This window comes from Oncorhynchus tshawytscha, linkage group LG29, assembly GCF_018296145.1.
Source record: "Oncorhynchus tshawytscha isolate Ot180627B linkage group LG29, Otsh_v2.0, whole genome shotgun sequence".
Lineage (NCBI taxonomy): Eukaryota > Metazoa > Chordata > Actinopteri > Salmoniformes > Salmonidae > Oncorhynchus > Oncorhynchus tshawytscha.
This window is the reverse complement of record NC_056457.1, coordinates 39,592,650-39,613,058: the sequence shown is the minus strand read 5'-3', so window position 1 is coordinate 39,613,058 and position 20,409 is coordinate 39,592,650. Positions and strand designations below refer to the sequence as shown.

At 40.5% G+C, this 20,409-nt stretch overlaps 1 protein-coding gene across 3 annotated transcripts; it reads right to left on the bottom strand.

Moving 5' to 3' along the window:
• Positions 1–6,512: 6,512 nt before the first annotated feature.
• On the bottom strand, positions 6,513–18,439 carry LOC121841323 (adhesion G protein-coupled receptor E1-like). 3 transcript variants are annotated; one of them, XM_042308700.1, is made up of 6 exons: positions 18,136–18,439; positions 14,475–14,502; positions 13,137–13,164; positions 12,700–12,936; positions 11,161–11,282; positions 6,513–7,047 (listed from the first exon to the last, which is right to left on the bottom strand). In XM_042308700.1, the coding sequence occupies exons 3-6, from the start codon at positions 13,150–13,152 to the stop codon at positions 7,042–7,044; spliced, it is 381 nt and encodes a 126-aa protein (XP_042164634.1). In that variant the 5' UTR covers positions 13,153–13,164; positions 14,475–14,502; positions 18,136–18,439; the 3' UTR covers positions 6,513–7,041. The 3 variants fall into 3 exon arrangements, with proteins under 3 accessions (XP_042164634.1, XP_042164635.1, XP_042164633.1); XM_042308701.1 differs by lacking the exon at positions 13,137–13,164; XM_042308699.1 differs by lacking the exons at positions 13,137–13,164; positions 14,475–14,502 and having other exon boundaries at positions 18,136–18,438.
• Positions 18,440–20,409: the final 1,970 nt, after the last annotated feature.

The following is a 20,409-nucleotide window of genomic DNA, read 5'->3' as shown; positions in this document are numbered from 1 at the left end:
GTCTTTGACAATTTTTAGGGCCTTCCTCTGACACCGCCTGGTATAGAGGTCCTGGATGGCAGGAAGCCTGGTAACAGTGATGTACTGGGCCTTCCTCTGACACCGCCTGGTATAGAGGTCCTGGGGCAGGAAGCCTGGTAACAGTGATGTCTTACTGGGCTGACACCGCCTGGTATAGAGGTCCTGGATGGCAGGAAGCCTGGTAACAGTGATGTACTGGGCCTTCCTCTGACACCGCCTGGTATAGAGGTCCTGGATGGCAGGAAGCCTGGTAACAGTGATGTACTGGGCCGTAACGCACTACACTTGTCACGTTCTGACCATAGTTCTTTTGTGTTTCCTGTCTCAGTGTTTCTGCACCAGTTAGTTTCGGTTTTGCCACGTTTATTGTTTTGTATTATGTTCATGTTGAGTTTTCTTATTAAAAACATGAACTATAACCACGCTGCGTTTTGGTCCACCCTCTCCTTCCCAGGAAGAAAGCCGTTACAACACTCTGTAGGGCCTTGTGGTCGGAGGCCGAGCAGTTGACATCCTGTTTAGTGAAGCCAGTGGGTCTATAGGATGACACAACACTGTATATGTCAGCTACTACAGAGCCTGAAATGACTGCAACACTTAACAAAGAGCTGCAGTTACTTTCAAAATGGGAGGCAACGAATCATTTAGTCCTAAATATTTCACACACTAAAAGCATTATATTTGGGACAAATCATTCACTAAACCCTAAACTTCAAATAAATCTTCAAATGCATAATGTAGAAATTATGCAAGTGAAGGTGACTAAACTGCATGGAGTAACCCTGGATCGTAAACTGTCATGGTCAAAACATATTGATACAACCGTAGCTAAGATGGGGAGAAGTCTGTCCATAATAAAGTGTTGCTCTACCTTCTTACACTGTCAACAAGGCAGGTCCTACAGGCCCTAGTTTCTACCTTCTTAACAGCACTGTCAATAAGGCAGGTTTTACAGGCCCTAGTTTCTACCTTCTTTACAGCACTGTCAACAAGGCAGGTCCTACAGGCCCTAGTTTCTACCTTCTTACCTTCTTAACAGCACTGTCAACAAGGCAGGTCCTACAGGCCCTAATTTTGACGCAGCTTGACTACTGTTCAGTCGTGTGGTCAGGTGCCACAAAGAGGGACTTACCGTAGGAAAAGTGCAATTGTCTGAGAACAGGGCAGCACGGCTGGTCCTTCTGTTGTACACAGAGAGTGAACACTAATAATATGTGCGTCAAACTTTCTTGGCTCTAAGTGAAGGAGAGATGGACTTCCTCATTACTTGTATTTATGAGATGACTGGACATGTTGAAAGCACCAAGCTGTCTGTTTGAACTACTGGCACAAAGCTCAGACAGCCATACATACCCCCCAAGACATGCCACCAGAGGTCTCTTCACAGTCCCCAAGTCCAGAACAGACTATGGGAGGCGCACAGTACTACACACCAGACACACACAACACAACAACACACACACCACACCACAACACACACCACAACACACCACGATACAACAACACTACACACCACACACCACAACACACACCACAACACACCACGATACAACAACACTATACACCACACACCACAACACACCACACCAACACAACACACAAATGAAAACTGTCACATCCTTATCATGCTCACAGTAGATCCAAGTTGTTGCCATGGGTCACCAAGTTTACCATCAGATACCAACTAACTAAGATATAAATGAAGACATGAGACAGAGAGGAAGTTGAGGTGGAGATTAAAACACCCAGAAACCCACAGCACACCAGTGATGAAAATTTTACCATGGTAACCATCCTAGCATGCATCCCAAATGACAACCTATTGTACAGTGCACTATGGGCCCTGGTCTAATGTAGTGCACTATACAGGGAATAGGGTGTCATTTGGGCCTCAACACTACAAAGAGGAAAGAGGAAAGTACCTACTGTAATATAAGCACCACACTCAGATCAGTTTACATAGTCCCTTACTGATCATCATTATCCAGGAATAACATCTTTGCAGTGGCACCTCTGTTTGAGGAAGTAGCATGGGGATCAGTGAGGGTAGTAACCTCTGTTTGAGAGATCAGAGAACCTAGATCAGTGAGGAAAGTCCCTCTGTTGAGGAAGTAGCATATCTGTTTGAGGAAGTAGCATGGGGATCAGTGAGGGTAGTAACCTCTGTTTGAGGAAGTAGTATTGGGATCAGTGAGGGTAGTAACCTCTGTTTGAGGAAGTAGCATTGGGATCAGTGAGGGTAGTAACCTCTGTTTGAGGAAGTAGTATTGGGATCAGTGAGGGTAGTAACCTCTGTTTGAGGAAGTAGTATTGGGATCAGTGAGGGTAGTAACCTCTGTTTGAGGAAGTAGTATTGGGATCAGTGAGGGTAGTAACCTCTGTTTGAGGAAGTAGCATTGGGATCAGTGAGGGTAGTAACCTCTGTTTGAGGAAGTAGTATTAGGATCAGTGAGGGTAGTAACCTCTGTTTGAGGAAGTAGTATTGGGATCAGTGAGGGTAGTAACCTCTGTTTGAGGAAGTAGTATTAGGATCAGTGAGGGTAGTAACCTCTGTTTGAGGAAGTAGTATTGGGAACAGTGAGGGTAGTAACCTCTGTTTGAGGAAGTAGCATGGGGAACAGTGAGGGTAGTAACCTCTCTAACAGTCTAGATCAGGGGTGTCACACTCATTTTGCCAAGTGGGCCGCATTTGATCTTCAACCTGGTCCGGAGGACCGCATTTAAAATGTCATATATTTCCTCTGCATCGTTTTTTCTGAGATATCCATCACTATTTGACTGTCTAAATATAAGACACATGTACCATGTCAGTTTCATTCCAATATTACACTTTATATCACATTAGAGTGTAATATAACAACAACGTTTCAAATAGAAACACTGGATTTTTTACATAAAAAATTATAAAAAGTTGTTTAATTAATTATGAAATTATGAAAAATATTAAGAACATTCCACTCATGAGGCCGCTACTCTCTCCTTTCTTCTGAAGTGTACACTCGTTCACTACTTCAAATCTAAAAGCATTGGATTGGTGGGGGCATGTTAGTGTGAGATCAGTTAAGGAAAGTGAACAAGTGTACACTTCACGAGAGAGGAGTGATTATTGGGACGCACCCCGAGTCTTAGTTCTGCCTCATGCAAGACGATGTGTTGGGGTCATAGTTCAAACTGGTTTAGGGTACGGGGTCACGTTCAAAATGGTTTAGGGTACGGGGTCACGTTCAAACTGGTTTAGGGTACGGGGTCACGTTCCAACTGGTTTAGGGTACGGGGTCACGTTCCAACTGGTTTAGGGTACGGGGTCACGTTCAAACTGGTTTATGGTACGGGGTCACGTTCAAGTCCGACTACAATGCAGTCGTTGCATTACTTCAACCAATGGCTGTGTGCTACATAGCTGTAGTTGTATTCATTCTGGATGCCCATTAGTTCCTGTCAAGGCAGCAGCTACTCTTCCTCTTCCAGCAAAATGAAGGCAGTTTTAAAAACATTACAATACATTGATAACAGATTTCACAACATATTAAGTGTGTGCCCTCAGGCCTCTACTCTTCTACCACTTATCTACAACACAAAATCCATGTGTACATGAGTGTATACTGTGTATGTTATCTTGTGTTTATATGCACTTGTCTATGTTTGTGTTGCTTCACAGTCCCAGCTGTTCCATAAGGTGTATTTCTTGTTTAATCAAACTGTACTGTTGGCGTGAGTTACTTGATGTGGAATAGAATTCCATGTAGTCATGGCTCTATGTAGTACTATGCTCCTCCCACAGTCTGTTCTGGACTGACAGCTCAGTCAGGCATCAGATTACTGCTATATCACGTGATGGGTACAGCTGTGAGTTCGGGCAGACGTCTGGATTGGAATGTGGCCAAAAGATAGGGGTCATGGGGTTAGAGGTCGGGGGTCAGAGGTCAGGGCAGGTTCAGGGGTCAGGGCTAGCATGGCCTCAGCCGTCTCATCTGTGCCGGGCGCAGTATTGTTACTGTTGTTACTAAGCCCTGACAGACAGGTGTATCGACCAGGTGTGTTTGTGCACATGCCCAGAGGGCTGCGCACCGAGGGAACCCACACACACTCATCCTCATCTGTAGTAGACACACACAAGCTAAGCTGAGATACTCGCATCACACACACACAGACACACAAACACACGGACACACAAACATGCTTGTCTCACCTATCAATCACACTTGCACAAACCAAACAGGGTATCCATTACAACCGTTGCTGTGCTGATGTGACAACATAATATTATTTGCGTTGTCGTGGAAATTACCACCAGGGACTCAAAGTCAAACTTAAGTGATTAATTCTTTATTATCAGAAAGCTGGAGAGGTTCCAACAAACTTAATGCAACATAGTACACATCGGTCAGGAGCTCTGCCGGGACAGTCCCGTTAGTTCTCTAATATACGGCTACCCAAACAATTCATATAGGCATGATTTACATGATTCATTATTCATCATCTAAGTTGGTTCCTGGAAGTGACTGACTGACTAATAACTAACAAGGTTTCTTCTCTCAAATCTGGGACCTTGAAACTGAGATACTCCTTTTGGAACCCAGAACAATGTTCTGGGCGTACTGTCAATTGGTCTGAGGAGGAGGTCACAGTCACCTGCACGAACCAAGATAGAGTGGGAGGAGATGCTGTGTACAATTCAATGCTACCTCTTCAGACTGCAACATTTTCCCTCACTTTCCCTCCTTTCCATGTATTACACTGTGATAACTATTGTTAAAATTGTTTTAATTGTTAAAATGGCTTTTAACACATCGTTTTTCAAAATAAAAGCCTGAAACCAGACAAACTATTTACTGAATAACAAATTATTACCACTGCCAATATTCTTAATAGAAATGTCTAAGACAAATGTCAAATAGAATAACAACACACTGTTAAAACCATTTTATCAAATTGGCTTATTCTCCCCTGTAACATTGACGACCTCACTGCAGAGTTACAGGGTCAGGTTTGGTAGAGGGCTAACCCTTAGGGAGAAATCCCGACCATACAGCAGAACCAATCTGGAGAGATTTTTTTTTGAAGCAAGACAAAAATAAAACAAACAAAACATCATACAACAAACAAAACAAAAACCACAATTCAAACAACAACCAAGAACAACAACCACAATGCACTTCTTCCCTTTTGACACATGACTCACATCGTGTTTTATGCGTCCAAAACAACAACAACAACACTGCCGTTTAAGTAAAAAATAAACAAATCAGAATAACAAATACAATCAAATGACATGCCTTGATAACTCCATAAGGAAATAATTGTATCCCATAATTTGGACTGGAGACAGGTTTCCCTCATTCAGGGGCAGCACTCTCTCTCTCTCTCCTCCTCATGGTCTGAATCACACATAGGACTATTGATAAAACATGTGTATGTGACCCATCTGATTTAATTTATAACCTTCTTACTAATTATCAGTGTTTACATCTTACATTTAAATCTCACCCAATGTCTCTAGCCTTTCTAGTGAGGGTGATTAGGCCTCACCAGAAAGTCAGAATAGAGGTCGGAGGTCATTCAACCCTATTAAGTGAGTGTTTATTTCCCCTTTCTTTCCCTCTACTTCATAATCAATATTAAAAGACGTTTCAAACATTTCAAACATTTTGTGTACAAGGTTTACACTGGGGTTTTCAGTACATTTCTCAACCTCTCCAGGGTAGGGGGCAGCATTCAGAATTTTGGATGAAAAGCATGCCCATAATTAAACAGCCTGCTACTCGGGCCCAGAAGATATGATATGCATATAACTGGTAGATTTGGATAGAAAACACTCTAAAGTTTCCAAAACTGTTAAAATAGTGTCTCTTAGTAAAAGAGAACTGATTTGGCAGGCGAAAACATGAGAAAAATCCATTCAGGAAGTAGTTTTGGGGGGGATTTTGTAGTTTTCTATTCAATGCCATTACAGTATCCATTGATTTAGGACTCCATTTGCAGTTCCTATGCCTTCCACTAGATGTCAACCGTCTTTAGAAATCGTTTCAGGCTTGTATTCTTATAAATGTGGGAGTAACACCAGTCTGAATGAGTGGACCCTACCCTGTCGCAGAACTTTTTCATGCGCAATCCCGAGAGAGTGCATTTCTTGTTTACCTAAATTGACGATGTTATTGTCCGGTTGAAATATTATAGATCATTTAGGCTAAAAACAACCTGAGGATTGAAAATTAACATCGTTTGACATGTTTCTATGAACTTTACGGATACAATTTGGATTTTTTTGTCAGCCTGTTTTGACTGCGTTTGAGCCTGAGTTTTTTTTTTCCTAACCCATTGGATTCTCTATTGGTATTGAGTTGAAAAACAGCCACATGAAAACAATTCCACTTCCTGGATGGATTTTTCTCAGGTTTTCGCCTGCCATATCAGTTCTGTTATACTTGCAGGCATATTATTTTAACAGTTTTGGAAACTTTAAAGTGTTTTCTATCCAAATCTACTAATTATATGCATATCCTAAATTCTGGGCCTGAGTAACAGGCAATTTACTCTGGGCATGCTTTACATCAGGAGGTGAAAATACTGCCCCCTACCCAAGAGAGGTTAACAGCAGGGAGATAGGTATCCTAAGGGGCGGTAGTAGCCTAGTGGTTAGAGCATTTGGACAATAACCAAATGGTTGCTAGTTCGAATACCTGGAGCTGAAAGATAAATATACATGTTGTTCTGCCCCTGAACAAGGCAGTTAACCCACTGTTCCTAGGGCATCATGGTAAATAACAGGACAGGAGAAACAAAACAACATCAATGCAGACGCGGAAAATTAACTGGAGGGGGTGACAGATATAGGGTAGATAATCAATGACGTGATGGAGTCCAGGTGAGTCCGATGAAGCACTGGGGCGCGTAACGATGGTGAGAGGTGTGAGTAATGATGAGCCGCCAGGCAACCTCGAGCGTCAGAGAGGGGGAGCAGCAGCAGACGTGACAAAATCATTGGTAAATTCATCAGAAAACTTGATATTGGAATTTCCATCAGTTCTAGAAGAAAGAAAATTAACAGATACTTAGTTTTCACTATGCTACTACCTAAAAGTCTTCATCTTAATGGAGCTTATTGCATCTTGGGCAAGAAGTCTTGATAAAACCATATGTAAACAGAAACATACTTCAGACACTTCAGATGATACAGTGTCCCATTAAACAGAATCATACTTCAGACACTTCAGATGATACAGTGTCCCATTAAACAGAATCATACTTCAGACACTTCAGATGATACAGTGTCCCATTAAACAGAATCATACTTCAGATGATACAGTGTCCCATTAAACAGAATCATACTTCAGACACTTCAGATGATACAGTGTCCCACAGAATCATACTTCAGACACTTCAGATGATACAGTGTCCCATTAAACAGAATCATACTTCAGACACTTCAGATGATACAGTGTCCCATTAAACAGAACTACTTCAGACACTTCAGATGATACAGTGTCCCATTAAACATACTTCAGACACTTCAGATGATACAGTGTCCCATTAAACAGAATCATACTTCAGACACTTCAGATGATAGATGATACAGTGTCCCATTAAACAGAACAGGCACCTTCAGAACAGGCAAAAGGAAACAATCCCAAAGTCCCTTTCTTGTAATCTAATCATTTTGAACCTGTTGCATTGACATGCAGAACCAGTCCACAGATTGGACACACCTACTCATTCAAGGGATTTTCTTTATTGTTACTATTTTCAACATTGTAAAATAATAGTGAAGACATCAAAACTATGAAATAACACATATGGAATCATGTAGTAACTAAAAAGGTTTTAAACAAATCAAAATATATTTTATGTTTTAGATTCTTCAAAGTAGCCCCCCTTTGCCTTGATGACAGCTTTGCACACTCTTGGCATTCTCTAAACCAGCTTCACCTCGAATGCTTTTCCAAAAGTCTTGAAGGAGTTCCCACATATGCTGAGCACATGTTGGCTTCTTTTCCTTCACTATGCGGTCCAACTCATCCCAAACAATGTATATTGGGTTTGAGATCGGGTGATTGTGGAGGCCAGGTCATCTGATGGAGCACTCAGTCACTTTCCTTCTTGGTCAAATAGCCCTTACACAGCCTGGAGGTGTGTTGGGTCATTGTCCTGTTGAAAAACAAATGATAGTCCCACTAAGTGCAAACCAGATTGGATGGCGTAACACTGCAGAATGCTGTGGTAGCCATGCTGTTTAAGTGTGCCTTGAATTCTAAAGAAATCACAGACCGTGTCACCAGCAAAGCACCCCACACATTACACCTCCTCCTCCATGCTTCACGGAGGGAACCACACATGCGGAGATCATCCGTTCACCTACTCTGTGTCTCACAACGACACGGCGGTTGAAACCAAAAAAGTCAAATTTGGACTCATCAGACCAAAGGACACATTTTAATCGGTTTAATGTCTATTTCTTGTGTTTCTTGGTGCAAGCAAATCTCTTCTTATTATTGGTTTCATTTAGTAGTGGTTTCTTTGCAGTAATTTGACAATGAAGGCCTTAATCATGCAGTCTCCTCAGAACAGTTGATGTTGAGACGTGTCTGTTACCTGAACTCTGTGAAGCATTTATTTGGGCTGCAATCGCTGAGGCTGTTAACTATAATACTGATCCTCTGCAGCAGAGGTAACTGGGTTTTCCTTTCCTGTGGCGGTCCTCATGAGAGACAGTTAACTGTAATGAACTGATCCTCTGCAGCAGAGGTAACTGGGTTTTCCTTTCCTGTGGCAGTCCTCATGAGAGACAGTTAACTGTAATGAACTGATCCTCTGCAGCAGAGGTAACTGGGTTTTCCTTTCCTGTGGCAGTCCTCATGAGAGACAGTTAACTGTAATGAACTGATCCTCTGCAGCAGAGGTAACTGGGTTTTCCTTTCCTGTGGCAGTCCTCATGAGAGACAGTTAACTGTAATGAACTGATCCTCTGCAGCAGAGGTAACTCTGGGTTTTCCTTTCCTGTGGCTGTCTCATGAGAGACAGTTAACTGTAATGAACTGATCCTCTGCAGCAGAGGTGACTCTGGGTCTTCCTTTCCTGTGGCTGTCCTCATGAGAGCAGTTAACTGTAATGAACTGATCCTTGCAGCAGAGGTGACTCTGGGTTTTCCTTTCCTGTGGCTGTCCTCATGAGAGACAGTTAACTGTAATGAACTGATCCTCTGCAGCAGAGGTAACTGGGTTTTCCTTTCCTGTGGCAGTCCTCATGAGAGACAGTTAACTGTAATGAACTGATCCTCTGCAGCAGAGGTGACTCTGGGTTTTCCTTTCCTGTGGCTGTCCTCATGAGAGACAGTTTCATCATAGTGCTTGATGTTTGTTGCGACTGCACTTGATGAAACTTTCAAAGTTCTTGAAATGTTCCACATTGACTGACCTTCATGGCTTAAAGTAATGATGGACTGACGTTTCTCTTTGCTTATTTGAGCTGTTCTTGCCATAATGTGGACTTGGTCTTTTACCAAATAGGGCTGTAATCTGTATACCACGCCTGCCTCCTCAAATTAACTTTTAACAAAACAAACCTGTTAATTGAAATGCATTCCAGGTGACTGTCTCATGAAGCTGTTTGAGAGAATGCCAAGAGTGTGCAAAGCTGTCATCAATGCAAGGGAGGCTAATTAGATTATTTAAAATGTATTTTACACTTTTTGGTTCCTACATGATTCCATATGTGTTATTTGATAGTAGAAAAGAGTTCAAATAAAGAAAACCCTTGAATGAGTAGGCGTGTCCTAACTATTGACTTGTACTGTCTACTCTTTCTGTCCCAAATGTCCCTTACAGCCTGTTTGAGTTCAGTGACTTCTGTTCATTTTCACTGGCAGCTTATCTATTTGTCCACAGGAAGCTTATCTTTAACCCAAACAACAGATGGCAGCCTCTAATATGATGAGTCTCAATTCCTCTATTCCTCATGTGACCTTGTATTCAAAAACACTTCAAAATACTAAGACACCACATTATTAAAGTGCTCTCTGAAAGCCACTAACAACATATTACATTAACAAATCTCTAGTAACTCAGTATAATATTCATACATTGTTACATCATCACATCTCTAGTCACCCATTATACTCTACATACATTGTTACATCATCACATCTCTAGTAACACATTATACTCTACATACATTGTTCCATCATCACATCTCTCGTAACTCAGTATAATATTCTTACAGTATATTTGGTAATAGTACTCTCTCCTTTCATATCTTCACATCATGCAGAATCCCTATATAATGTTAAAAACTCAGCTCACAGATTTGGTTGGGGTATTCATTCAGACACACACCTCTTTCACACTGAGGCTAGTTCCCTGAAAGCTCTCATTCACTCAGTTCAAATAATATCTCTTAATTTTCAAAATTCAATACTTCAGCTTACCAATTATTTTCCAAATATCAATCTGTTAATATCCACATTTCAATCTCTTAATATCCAAATTTCAATCACCTTAACCTGTCATTTCAACTTTCACATCCACATTCACTTAGTACTATTCCCCAACACACCCAGTAATCACCATGGTTACTCCTTATGCATCTTCAACCATTACCTTCTTCTGCGGTTCCTCTACAGTCTCTATAGTCTCTTTAGTATCTTTAGTCCCTCAGTATCGAAAGTCTCAATAGTCTATATAAACATAAATGCTTTAGTCTCTGTGGATGCCATAGTAGCTATTGAGCTATTGTCCCTATAGTCTCTGTAGTATCTATAGTCCCTCAGTATCGATAGTCTCAATAGTCTATATAAACATAAATGCTTTAGTCTCTGTGGATGCCTTAGTAGCTATTGTCCCTATAGTCTCTGTAGTATCTATTGTCCCTATAGTCTCTGTAGTATCTATAGTCCCTATAGTCTCTCTAGTATATATTGTCCCTATAGTCTCTGTAGTATCTATTGTCACTAAGGCATCTTCAGTCCCTTTGAATCCATAGTCTCAATAGTCTTTAAAGTCACAAATGCCTTAGTCTATATGGACTATAAAGTCTTCCCATAAATACATATGTACAGTATGTAGTGATGTTTCCAACTAAATCAGTCTATCAATTAATCAATCAAGAGAAGACACACACACAATGATGCCCTCTTGTGGGACTCACCTTCACAGTGTGATTAGAGAATCTGAACCCAGGTTGGCACAGGCAGTGGTAGCTCCCAATGGTGTTGAGGCAAATGGCGTTGCTGGGACAAACCCGTAGTCTTCCCTTGCACTCATCGAGGTCTGTAGAGAGATGGAAACATGGTGATAGAGCAGTGATTCCCTAACCCCTCCTCCTGTGATTCCTTAATCTCTCCTCCAGTGACCCCCTAACCCCTCCTCCAGTGATTCCCTAACCTCTCCTCCAGTGACTCCCTAACCTCTCCTCCAGTAATTCACTATCCTCTCCTCCAGTGATTCCTTAATCTCTCCTCCAGTGATTCCCTAACCTCTCCTCCAGTGATTCCCTAACCTCTCCTCCAGTGATTCCCTAACCTCTCCTCCAGTGATTCCTCCTCTCCTCCAGTGATTCCCTAACCTCTCCTCCAGTGACTCCCTAACCTCTCCTCCAGTGACTCCCTAACCTCTCCTCCAGTGATTCCCTAACCTCTCCTCCAGTGATTCCCTAACCTCTCCTCCAGTGACTCCCTAACCTCTCCTCCAGTGACTCCCTAACCTCTCCTCCAGTGACTCCCTAACCTCTCCTCCAGTGATTCCATAGGTGACCTCTTGGGTCCAGTGATCCCTAACCTCTCTCCAGTGACATCAAAGAACCTCTCCTCCAGTGACTTCCAGTCTCCAGTGACTCCCTAACCTCAACCTCCAGTGACTCCCTAACTCCTCCAGTGATAACCTCCTCCAGTGACCTCTCCTCCAGTGATATTGAACCTCTCCTCCAGTGATTCCCTAACCTCTCCTCCAGTGACATCTAACCTCTCTCCAGTGACCCTTTCTCCTCCAGTGATTCCATTAACCTCCCCAGTGACTCCCTAAACTCTCCTCCAGTGACTCCCTAACCTCTCCTCCAGTGACTCCCATATAACCTCTCCTCCAGTAAACCTCTCTGGGTGGACTCACTATATCATCACTCCTGACTCTCATTGGCAGTGATTCCCAGTAACCTCCTCTGTGACTCCATAACCTCTCCTCCAGTGAATTAAAAAGACCTCTCCTCCAGTGATTCCCTAACCTCTCCTCCAGTGATTCCCTAACCTCTCCTCCAGTGATTCCCTAACCTCTCCTCCAGTGATTCCCTTTGCTCTCCTCCAGTGATTCCCTTTGCTCTCTTCCAGTGATTCCTTAACCCTCCTCCAGTGACTCCCTAACCTTTCCTCCAGTAACTCCCTAACCCCTCCTCCAGTGACTCCCTAACCTCTCCTCCAGTGATTCCCTAACAGTCCACGTATTTGATATATTCCAGAACTAATGCAGCTGATTTAACAAATTAGAGGGTTGATGATTAGGTGACCATTTGGGTCAGCTATGCTAGTTCTGGAATACATCAAAGAAGAGGACATTCTGGGGGTACAAGAGGAGAGGTTGGGGAATCACTGATCAACAAACTCTAAATATGCCACAGAACAGAGAAGATATTGAAAAAGTAATGTTTATTTTTCCCTTGACTTGTAACATTCACACACTCAGACATTTGAATACTCACCATTACACTCCCCAGTGAGAGGAGTAAACTTGAAAGTCGTTGTGGATCTGAACCCAGGTAGACAGTGACAGTAGAAGCTTCCATATGTATTGTAACACGTGGCTTTACTTCCACAGGGTGGGGTACTGTCCCACTCTTTACACTCATCTATATCATCACATTGTTGACTCTCATTGGCAATGAAGCCCAGGCCGCAAACTCTGGCCTCTAGGTTCCCCAGTAGTGTAAAATAAAGACCTGTGAGGAGCAGGAAAGGTGTGTGAGTGAGTGAGTGAGTGAGTGAGTGAGTGAGTGAGTGAGTGAGTGAGTGAGTGAGTGAGTGAAGAAACTGTCTATACACACTAAAACTGTAACACTGTCTATAAACACTAAAACTGTCTATATACACTAAAACTGTCTACACACACTAAAACTGTCTTACCCATACTCTTACTTACTCATACTCTTATCCATTTTATAGTTAGGCTGTAACAGAAGAAATGATGGAAAAAGTCAAGCGGTCTGAATACTTTCCGAATGCACTACAGTAAAATACACACTACACAATATACACACTACAGTAAAATACACACTACACAATATACACACACTACAGTAAAATACACACTACAGTAAAATACACACTACAGTAAAATACACACTACATAATATACACACTACAGTATACACACTACACAATATACACAATACATAATATACACACTACAGTATACACACTACACAATATACACACTACACAATAAAATACACACTACATAATATACACACTACAGTATACACACTACACAATATACACACTACAGTACACACTACACAATATACACACTACACAATATACACACTACACAATATACACACTACAAAATACACACTACACAATATACACACTACACAATATACACACTACAGTAAAATACACACTACACAATATACACACTACAGTATACACACTACACAATATACACACTACAGTATACACACTACACAATATACACACTACAGTATACACACTACACAATATACACACTACACAATATACACACACAATATACACACTACAGTATACACACTAATACACACTACATAATATACACACTACAGTATACACACTACACAATATACACACTACACAAATACACACTACAGTAAAATACACACTACACAATATACACACTACAGTATACACACTACACAATATACACACTACACAATATACACACTACAGTAAAATACACACTACACAATATACACACTACAGTATATACACACTACAGTATACACACTACACAATATACACACTACACAATATACACACTACAGTATACACACTACACAATATACACACTACACAATATACACACTACACAATATACACACTACAGACACACTACACAATATACACACTACAGTACAATACACACTACACAATATACACACTACAGTAAAATACACACTACACAATATACACACTACAGTATACACACTACACAATATACACACTACAGTATACACACTACACAATATACACACTACACAATATACACACACAATATACACACTACACAATATACACACTACAGTAAAATACACACTACACAATATACAAACTACACAATATACACACTACAGTGAGTGAGTGAGTGAGTGAGTGAAGAAACTGTCTATACACACAAACTGTCAATAAACACTAACACTGTCTATATACACTAAAACTGTCTATATACATTAAAACTGTCTACACACACTAAAACTGTCTTACCCATACTCTTACTTACTCATACTCTTATCCATTTTATAGTTAGGCTGTAACAGAAGAAATGATGGAAAAAGTCAAGCACACTACAGTACACAATACACACTACACAATATACACACACAGTAAAATACACACTACACACTACAGTAAAATACACACTACACAATATACACACTACACAACAATACACACTACAGTAAAATACACACTACAGTAAAATACACACTACAGTATACACACTACACACACTACATAAAATACACACTACAGTAATATACACACACACACTACACAATATACACACTACATAATATACACACTACAGTAAAATACACACAATATACACACTATATACACACTACAGTAATATACACACTACACAATATACACACTACAGTATACACACTACAGTACAGTAAAATACACACTACACAATATACACACACTACACACTACACAATATACACACTACACAATATACACACTACACATATACACACTTACACAATATACACACTACACACACACTACACAATATACACACTACAGAAATATGGACACTAAAATATACACACTACAGTATACACACTACACACACACTACACAATATACACACTACAGTATACACACTACACACTACAATATACACACTACAGTATACACACACACACAATATACACACTACAGTAAAATACACACTACACAACACACTATACACACTACACAGTATACACACTACACAATATACACACTACAGTAAAATACACACTACACAATATACACACTACACAATATACACACTATACACACACACACATACACACTACACAATATACACACTACAGTAAAATACACACTACACAATATACACACTACAGTATACACACTACACAATATACACACTACAGTATACACACTACACAATACACTATACACACTACACAATATACACACTACAGTATACACACTACACAATATACACACTACACAATATACACACTACAGTAAAATACACACTACACAATATACACACTACACAATATACACACTACACAATATACACACTACACAATATACACACTACACAATATACACACTACACAATATACACACTACAGTACACTACACACTACACAATATACACACTACAGTAAAATACACACTACACAATATACACACTACAGTATACACACTACAGTAAATACACACACAATACTACACACACTACAGTAAAATACACACTACACAATATACACACACAACACACAATATACACACTACAGTACACACTACAGTAACATACACACACATAAACACACACTACACAATATACACACTACAGTAATACACACTACACAATATACACACAGTAATACACACTACACAATACACACTACACAATATACACACTACAGTATACACACAACACAATATACACACTACAGTATACACACTACAGTATACACTACACAATATACACACTACACAATATACACACTACACAATATACACACTACAGTATACACACTACACAATATACAAACTACACAATATACACACTACACAATATACACACTACAGTAAAATACACACTACACAATATACACACTACAGTATACACACTACACAATATACACACTACAGTATACACACTACAGTATACACTACACAATATACACACTACACAATATACACACTACACAATATACACACTACACTATACACACTACACAATATACACACTACACAATATACACAATATACACACACACACATACACACTACACACTATACAATATACACACTACACTACAATATACACACTACAGTATACACACTACAAATACACACACACAAAATACACACTACACAATATACACACTACAGTATACACACTACAGTAAAATACACACTACACAATACACACTACACAATATACACACTACAGTATACACACTACAAAACACTACACACTACACAAATACACACTACAATATACACACACAATATACAACTACACACTACATACACACTACACAATATACACACTACAGTAAAATACACACTACACAATATACACACTACAGTATACACACAACACAAAATACACACTACACAAAATACACACTACAGTATACACACACTACACAATATACACACTACAGTAAAATACACACTACACAATATACACACTACAGTAAAATACACACTACACAATATACACACTACAGTATACACACTACACAATATACACACTACACAATATACACACTACACAATATACACACTACAGTAAAATACACACTACACAATATACACACTACACAATATACACACTACACAATATACACACTACAGTAAAATACACACTACACAATATACACACTGCATTATACACACTACACAATATACACACTACAGTATACACACTAACACTGTCTATACACACTAAAACTGTCTATACACACTAAAACTGTCTATACACACTAAAACTGTCTATACACACTAAAACTGTCAAGAAACTACACTGAACAAAAATATAAATGCAACATGTCAAGTGTTGGTCCCAAGTTTCATGAAATGAAATACAATATCCAAGAAATTCTCCAAACGGACAAAACAAATGTGTCTATCAATTTTTTTTCACAAATTTGTTTACATTCCTGTTAGTGAGAGTTTCTCCTTTGCCCCGATAATCTATCTACCTGACAGGTGTGACATATCAATAAGCTGATTAAACAGCATGATTATTACACAGGTGTACCTTGTGCTGGGGACAATAAACGGCCACTCTAAAATGTCCACTTTTGTCACACAACACAATGCCACAGATTTCTCAAGTTTTGAGGAAGTGCGTAATTGGCATGCTGACTTGAGGAATGTCCACCAGAGCTGTTGCCAGAGAATTGAATCTTAATTTCTCTACTATAAGCCTCCAACATAGTTTTATAGAATTTGGCAGTATGCCCAACAGGCCTAACAACCACAGACTACATGTATGACGTCATGTTCGGGAGTAGTTTGCTGATGTCAACATTGTGAACACAGTGCCCCATGGTGGCGGTGGGGTTATGTTATGGGCAGTCATAAGCTCGGGATGACGAACGCAACTGCATTTTATTGGTGGCCACTTGAATACACAGAGGTACATTGATGAGATCCTGAAGCCTATTGTCGTGTCATTCATCCGCCGACATCACCTCCTGTTTCAGAATGATGATGCACTGCCCCATGTTGCAAGGAACTATACTGAAAATGTCCCTGTTGTTCCATGGCCTGCATACTCACCAGGCATGTCACTCATTGAGCATGTTTGGGATGCTCTGGATCGTGTTTGTTCAGTATATAATTGTAGATAGTCTTGTAGTTTATAGAGGTCTTAGATAGGATTGTAACATTCATTCTACATACATGGTTGGTAAATGGTTGGTTCATGGTTGGTAAATGGTTGGAATATTCTGTAGCCATTCAACTATAACTGACAATGATTTATGAAATACCACCTTTCTATGTATTTGTCACACACACACACACACACACACACACACACACACACACACACACACACACACACACACACACACACACACACACACACACACACACACACACACACACACACACACACACACCCAAACACAAGATAGTCAAGTTCCAAAGATATACATGGTTAGACTCACCCAGAACAAGTAGAAGAGTTCTGGACCCCATCTCAGAGACAGACTGGTATTATGACAACTAGTAGGATCCTAATAAAACTAGTCCCGCAAGAAGAATCAGTCTGAGATGAAATCTGTTTTACTGTTGAGTTCAGATTGAAGAAAACCCCAGTTTAACAAGATTTTTATTCTGTATGATCAGTGGTGATAACATGAACAGAAGAAAAATAAATAAAATATTCCCTCTCTTTTGGTGAGACAACTCTCAGTGTGAGCCACACGGAGATAGAAAACAACTATTTTGCTCTCCTCTCCTCTACCTCTTTCTGTTAGAGAACGCCTCTTCTCTCTCTTGTTCACACTCTTCCCCCTTTCTCTCTGTTTCACCCTTATCTCTCTCTCTCTCTCTCCTTGTTCTCTTTTTCTGTGTCTCCTCTTCTTCTCTCCTTCCCCCTCTCTCTGTTTTTCACCTTATCTCTCTCTCTCTCTCTCTCTCTACACTACCCCTCTCTGTTCTCACCTTATCACTCTCTCCCTCTCTCTCCTTCTCTCACTCTTTCTATTTCACCCCTTTCTCTCTTCTTCTTCTTATCTTCCTCTCCCTCATCATGTTAAGCCTACGAGGTGTGTTGCCTCAGGCCTACTAGGTGTGTTGCCTCAGGCCTTCTAGGTGTGTTGCCTCAGGCCTACTAGGTGTGTTGCCTCAGGCCTACTAGGTGTGTTAACTCAGGCCTACTAGGTGTGTTGCCTCAGGCCTACTAGGTGTGTTGCCTCAGGCCTACTAGGTGTGTTGCCTCAGGCCTGGAGGGAAGCAAAAGTCATTCTGCTACTTAAGAATAGTGAAGTCCCCTTTACTGTGTCAAAAGGCTGACCAATCAGCCTGTTACCAACCCTTAGTAAACTTTTAGACCAATCAGCCTGTTACCAACCCTTAGTAAACTTTTAGACCAATAAGCCTGTTGCCAACCCTTAGTAAACTTTTAGACCAATCAGCCTGTTACCAACCCAGATACAATGCATTTTTACAGTAAACAAATTGACAACAGACTTTCAGCACTTACAGGGAAGAACATCCAATAACCACAGCACTTAGACAAATTACTGATTGGCTGAGAGAAATTGATGATTGAAAGATTGTAGGGGCTGTTTTGTTAGACTTCAGTGCGGCTTTTGACATTATCAATCATAGCCTGCTGTTGGAAAAACACATGTTGTGGCTTTTCACCCCCTGCTATAGTGTGGATAAAGAGTTACCTGTCCAACAGAACACAGAGGGTGTTGTGGCTTTACACCCCCTGCTATAGTGTGGATAAAGAGTTACCTGTCCAACAGAACACAGAGGCTTTACACCCCCTGCTATAGTGTGGATAAAGAGTTACCTGTCCAACAGAACACAGAGGGTGTTGTGGCTTTACACCCCCTGCTATAGTGTGGATAAAGAGTTACCTGTCCAACAGAACACAGAGACACATCATCCAGGTAGAATCAGGAATTCTAGGCCCCTTACTTTTTAAAGGAATTCTAGGCCCCTTACTTTTTAAAGGAATTCTAGGCCCCTTACTTTTTAAAGGAATTCTAGGCCCCTTACTTTTTTAAATGTTTACTAATGACATCAAATCAAATGTTATTTGCCACACAATACAGTGAAATGCTGACTTACAGGCCCTAACCAACAATGCTGTTTAAACATTTTTTATTAAACAATATGAATAAGAAATACAAGTAATAAATAATTAAAGAGTAGCAGTAACAATAGCAAGGCTATACACAGGGGTACCGGTACAGAGTCTCTTTTCGGGGACAGCCGGTTAGTCTAGGTAATTGAGGGAGGTAGAGTTATTAAAGTGACTATGCATAGATAATAAAAGAGAGTAGTAGCAGTGTAAAAGGAGGAGGGGGCAATGCAAATAGTCTGGGTAGCGATTTGATTAGATGTTCAGGAGTCTTACGGCTTGGGGGTAGAAGCTGTTTAGAAGCCTCTTGGACCTAGACTTGGTGCTCTGGTACCGTAGCAGAGAGAAGAGTCTACGACTAGGGTGGCTGGAGTCTTTGACAATTTTTAGGGCCTTCCTCTGACACCGCCTGGTATAGAGGTCCTGGATGGCAGGAAGCCTGGTAACAGTGATGTACTGGGCCGTACGCACTACACTTGTCACGTTCTGACCATAGTTCTTTTGTGTTTCCTGTCTCAGTGTTTTCTGCACCAGTTAGTTTCGGTTTTGGGCTTGTCACGTTCTGACCATAGTTCTTTTGTGTTTCCTGTCTCAGTGTTTTCTGCACCAGTTAGTTTCGGTT

Bases quoted from the DNA above. Each gene is read 5' to 3' on its own strand.
- LOC121841323 (XM_042308699.1), bottom strand. From the start codon at position 18,166: ATGGGGTCCAGAACTCTTCTACTTGTTCTGG. The intron at 12,937-18,135 runs GTGAGTCTAACC...TGCTCCTCACAG, and splicing joins AACTCTTCTACTTGTTCTGG to GTCTTTATTTTACACTACTG. The intron at 11,283-12,699 runs GTGAGTATTCAA...ATCTCTCTACAG, and splicing joins TCTCACTGGGGAGTGTAATG to ACCTCGATGAGTGCAAGGGA.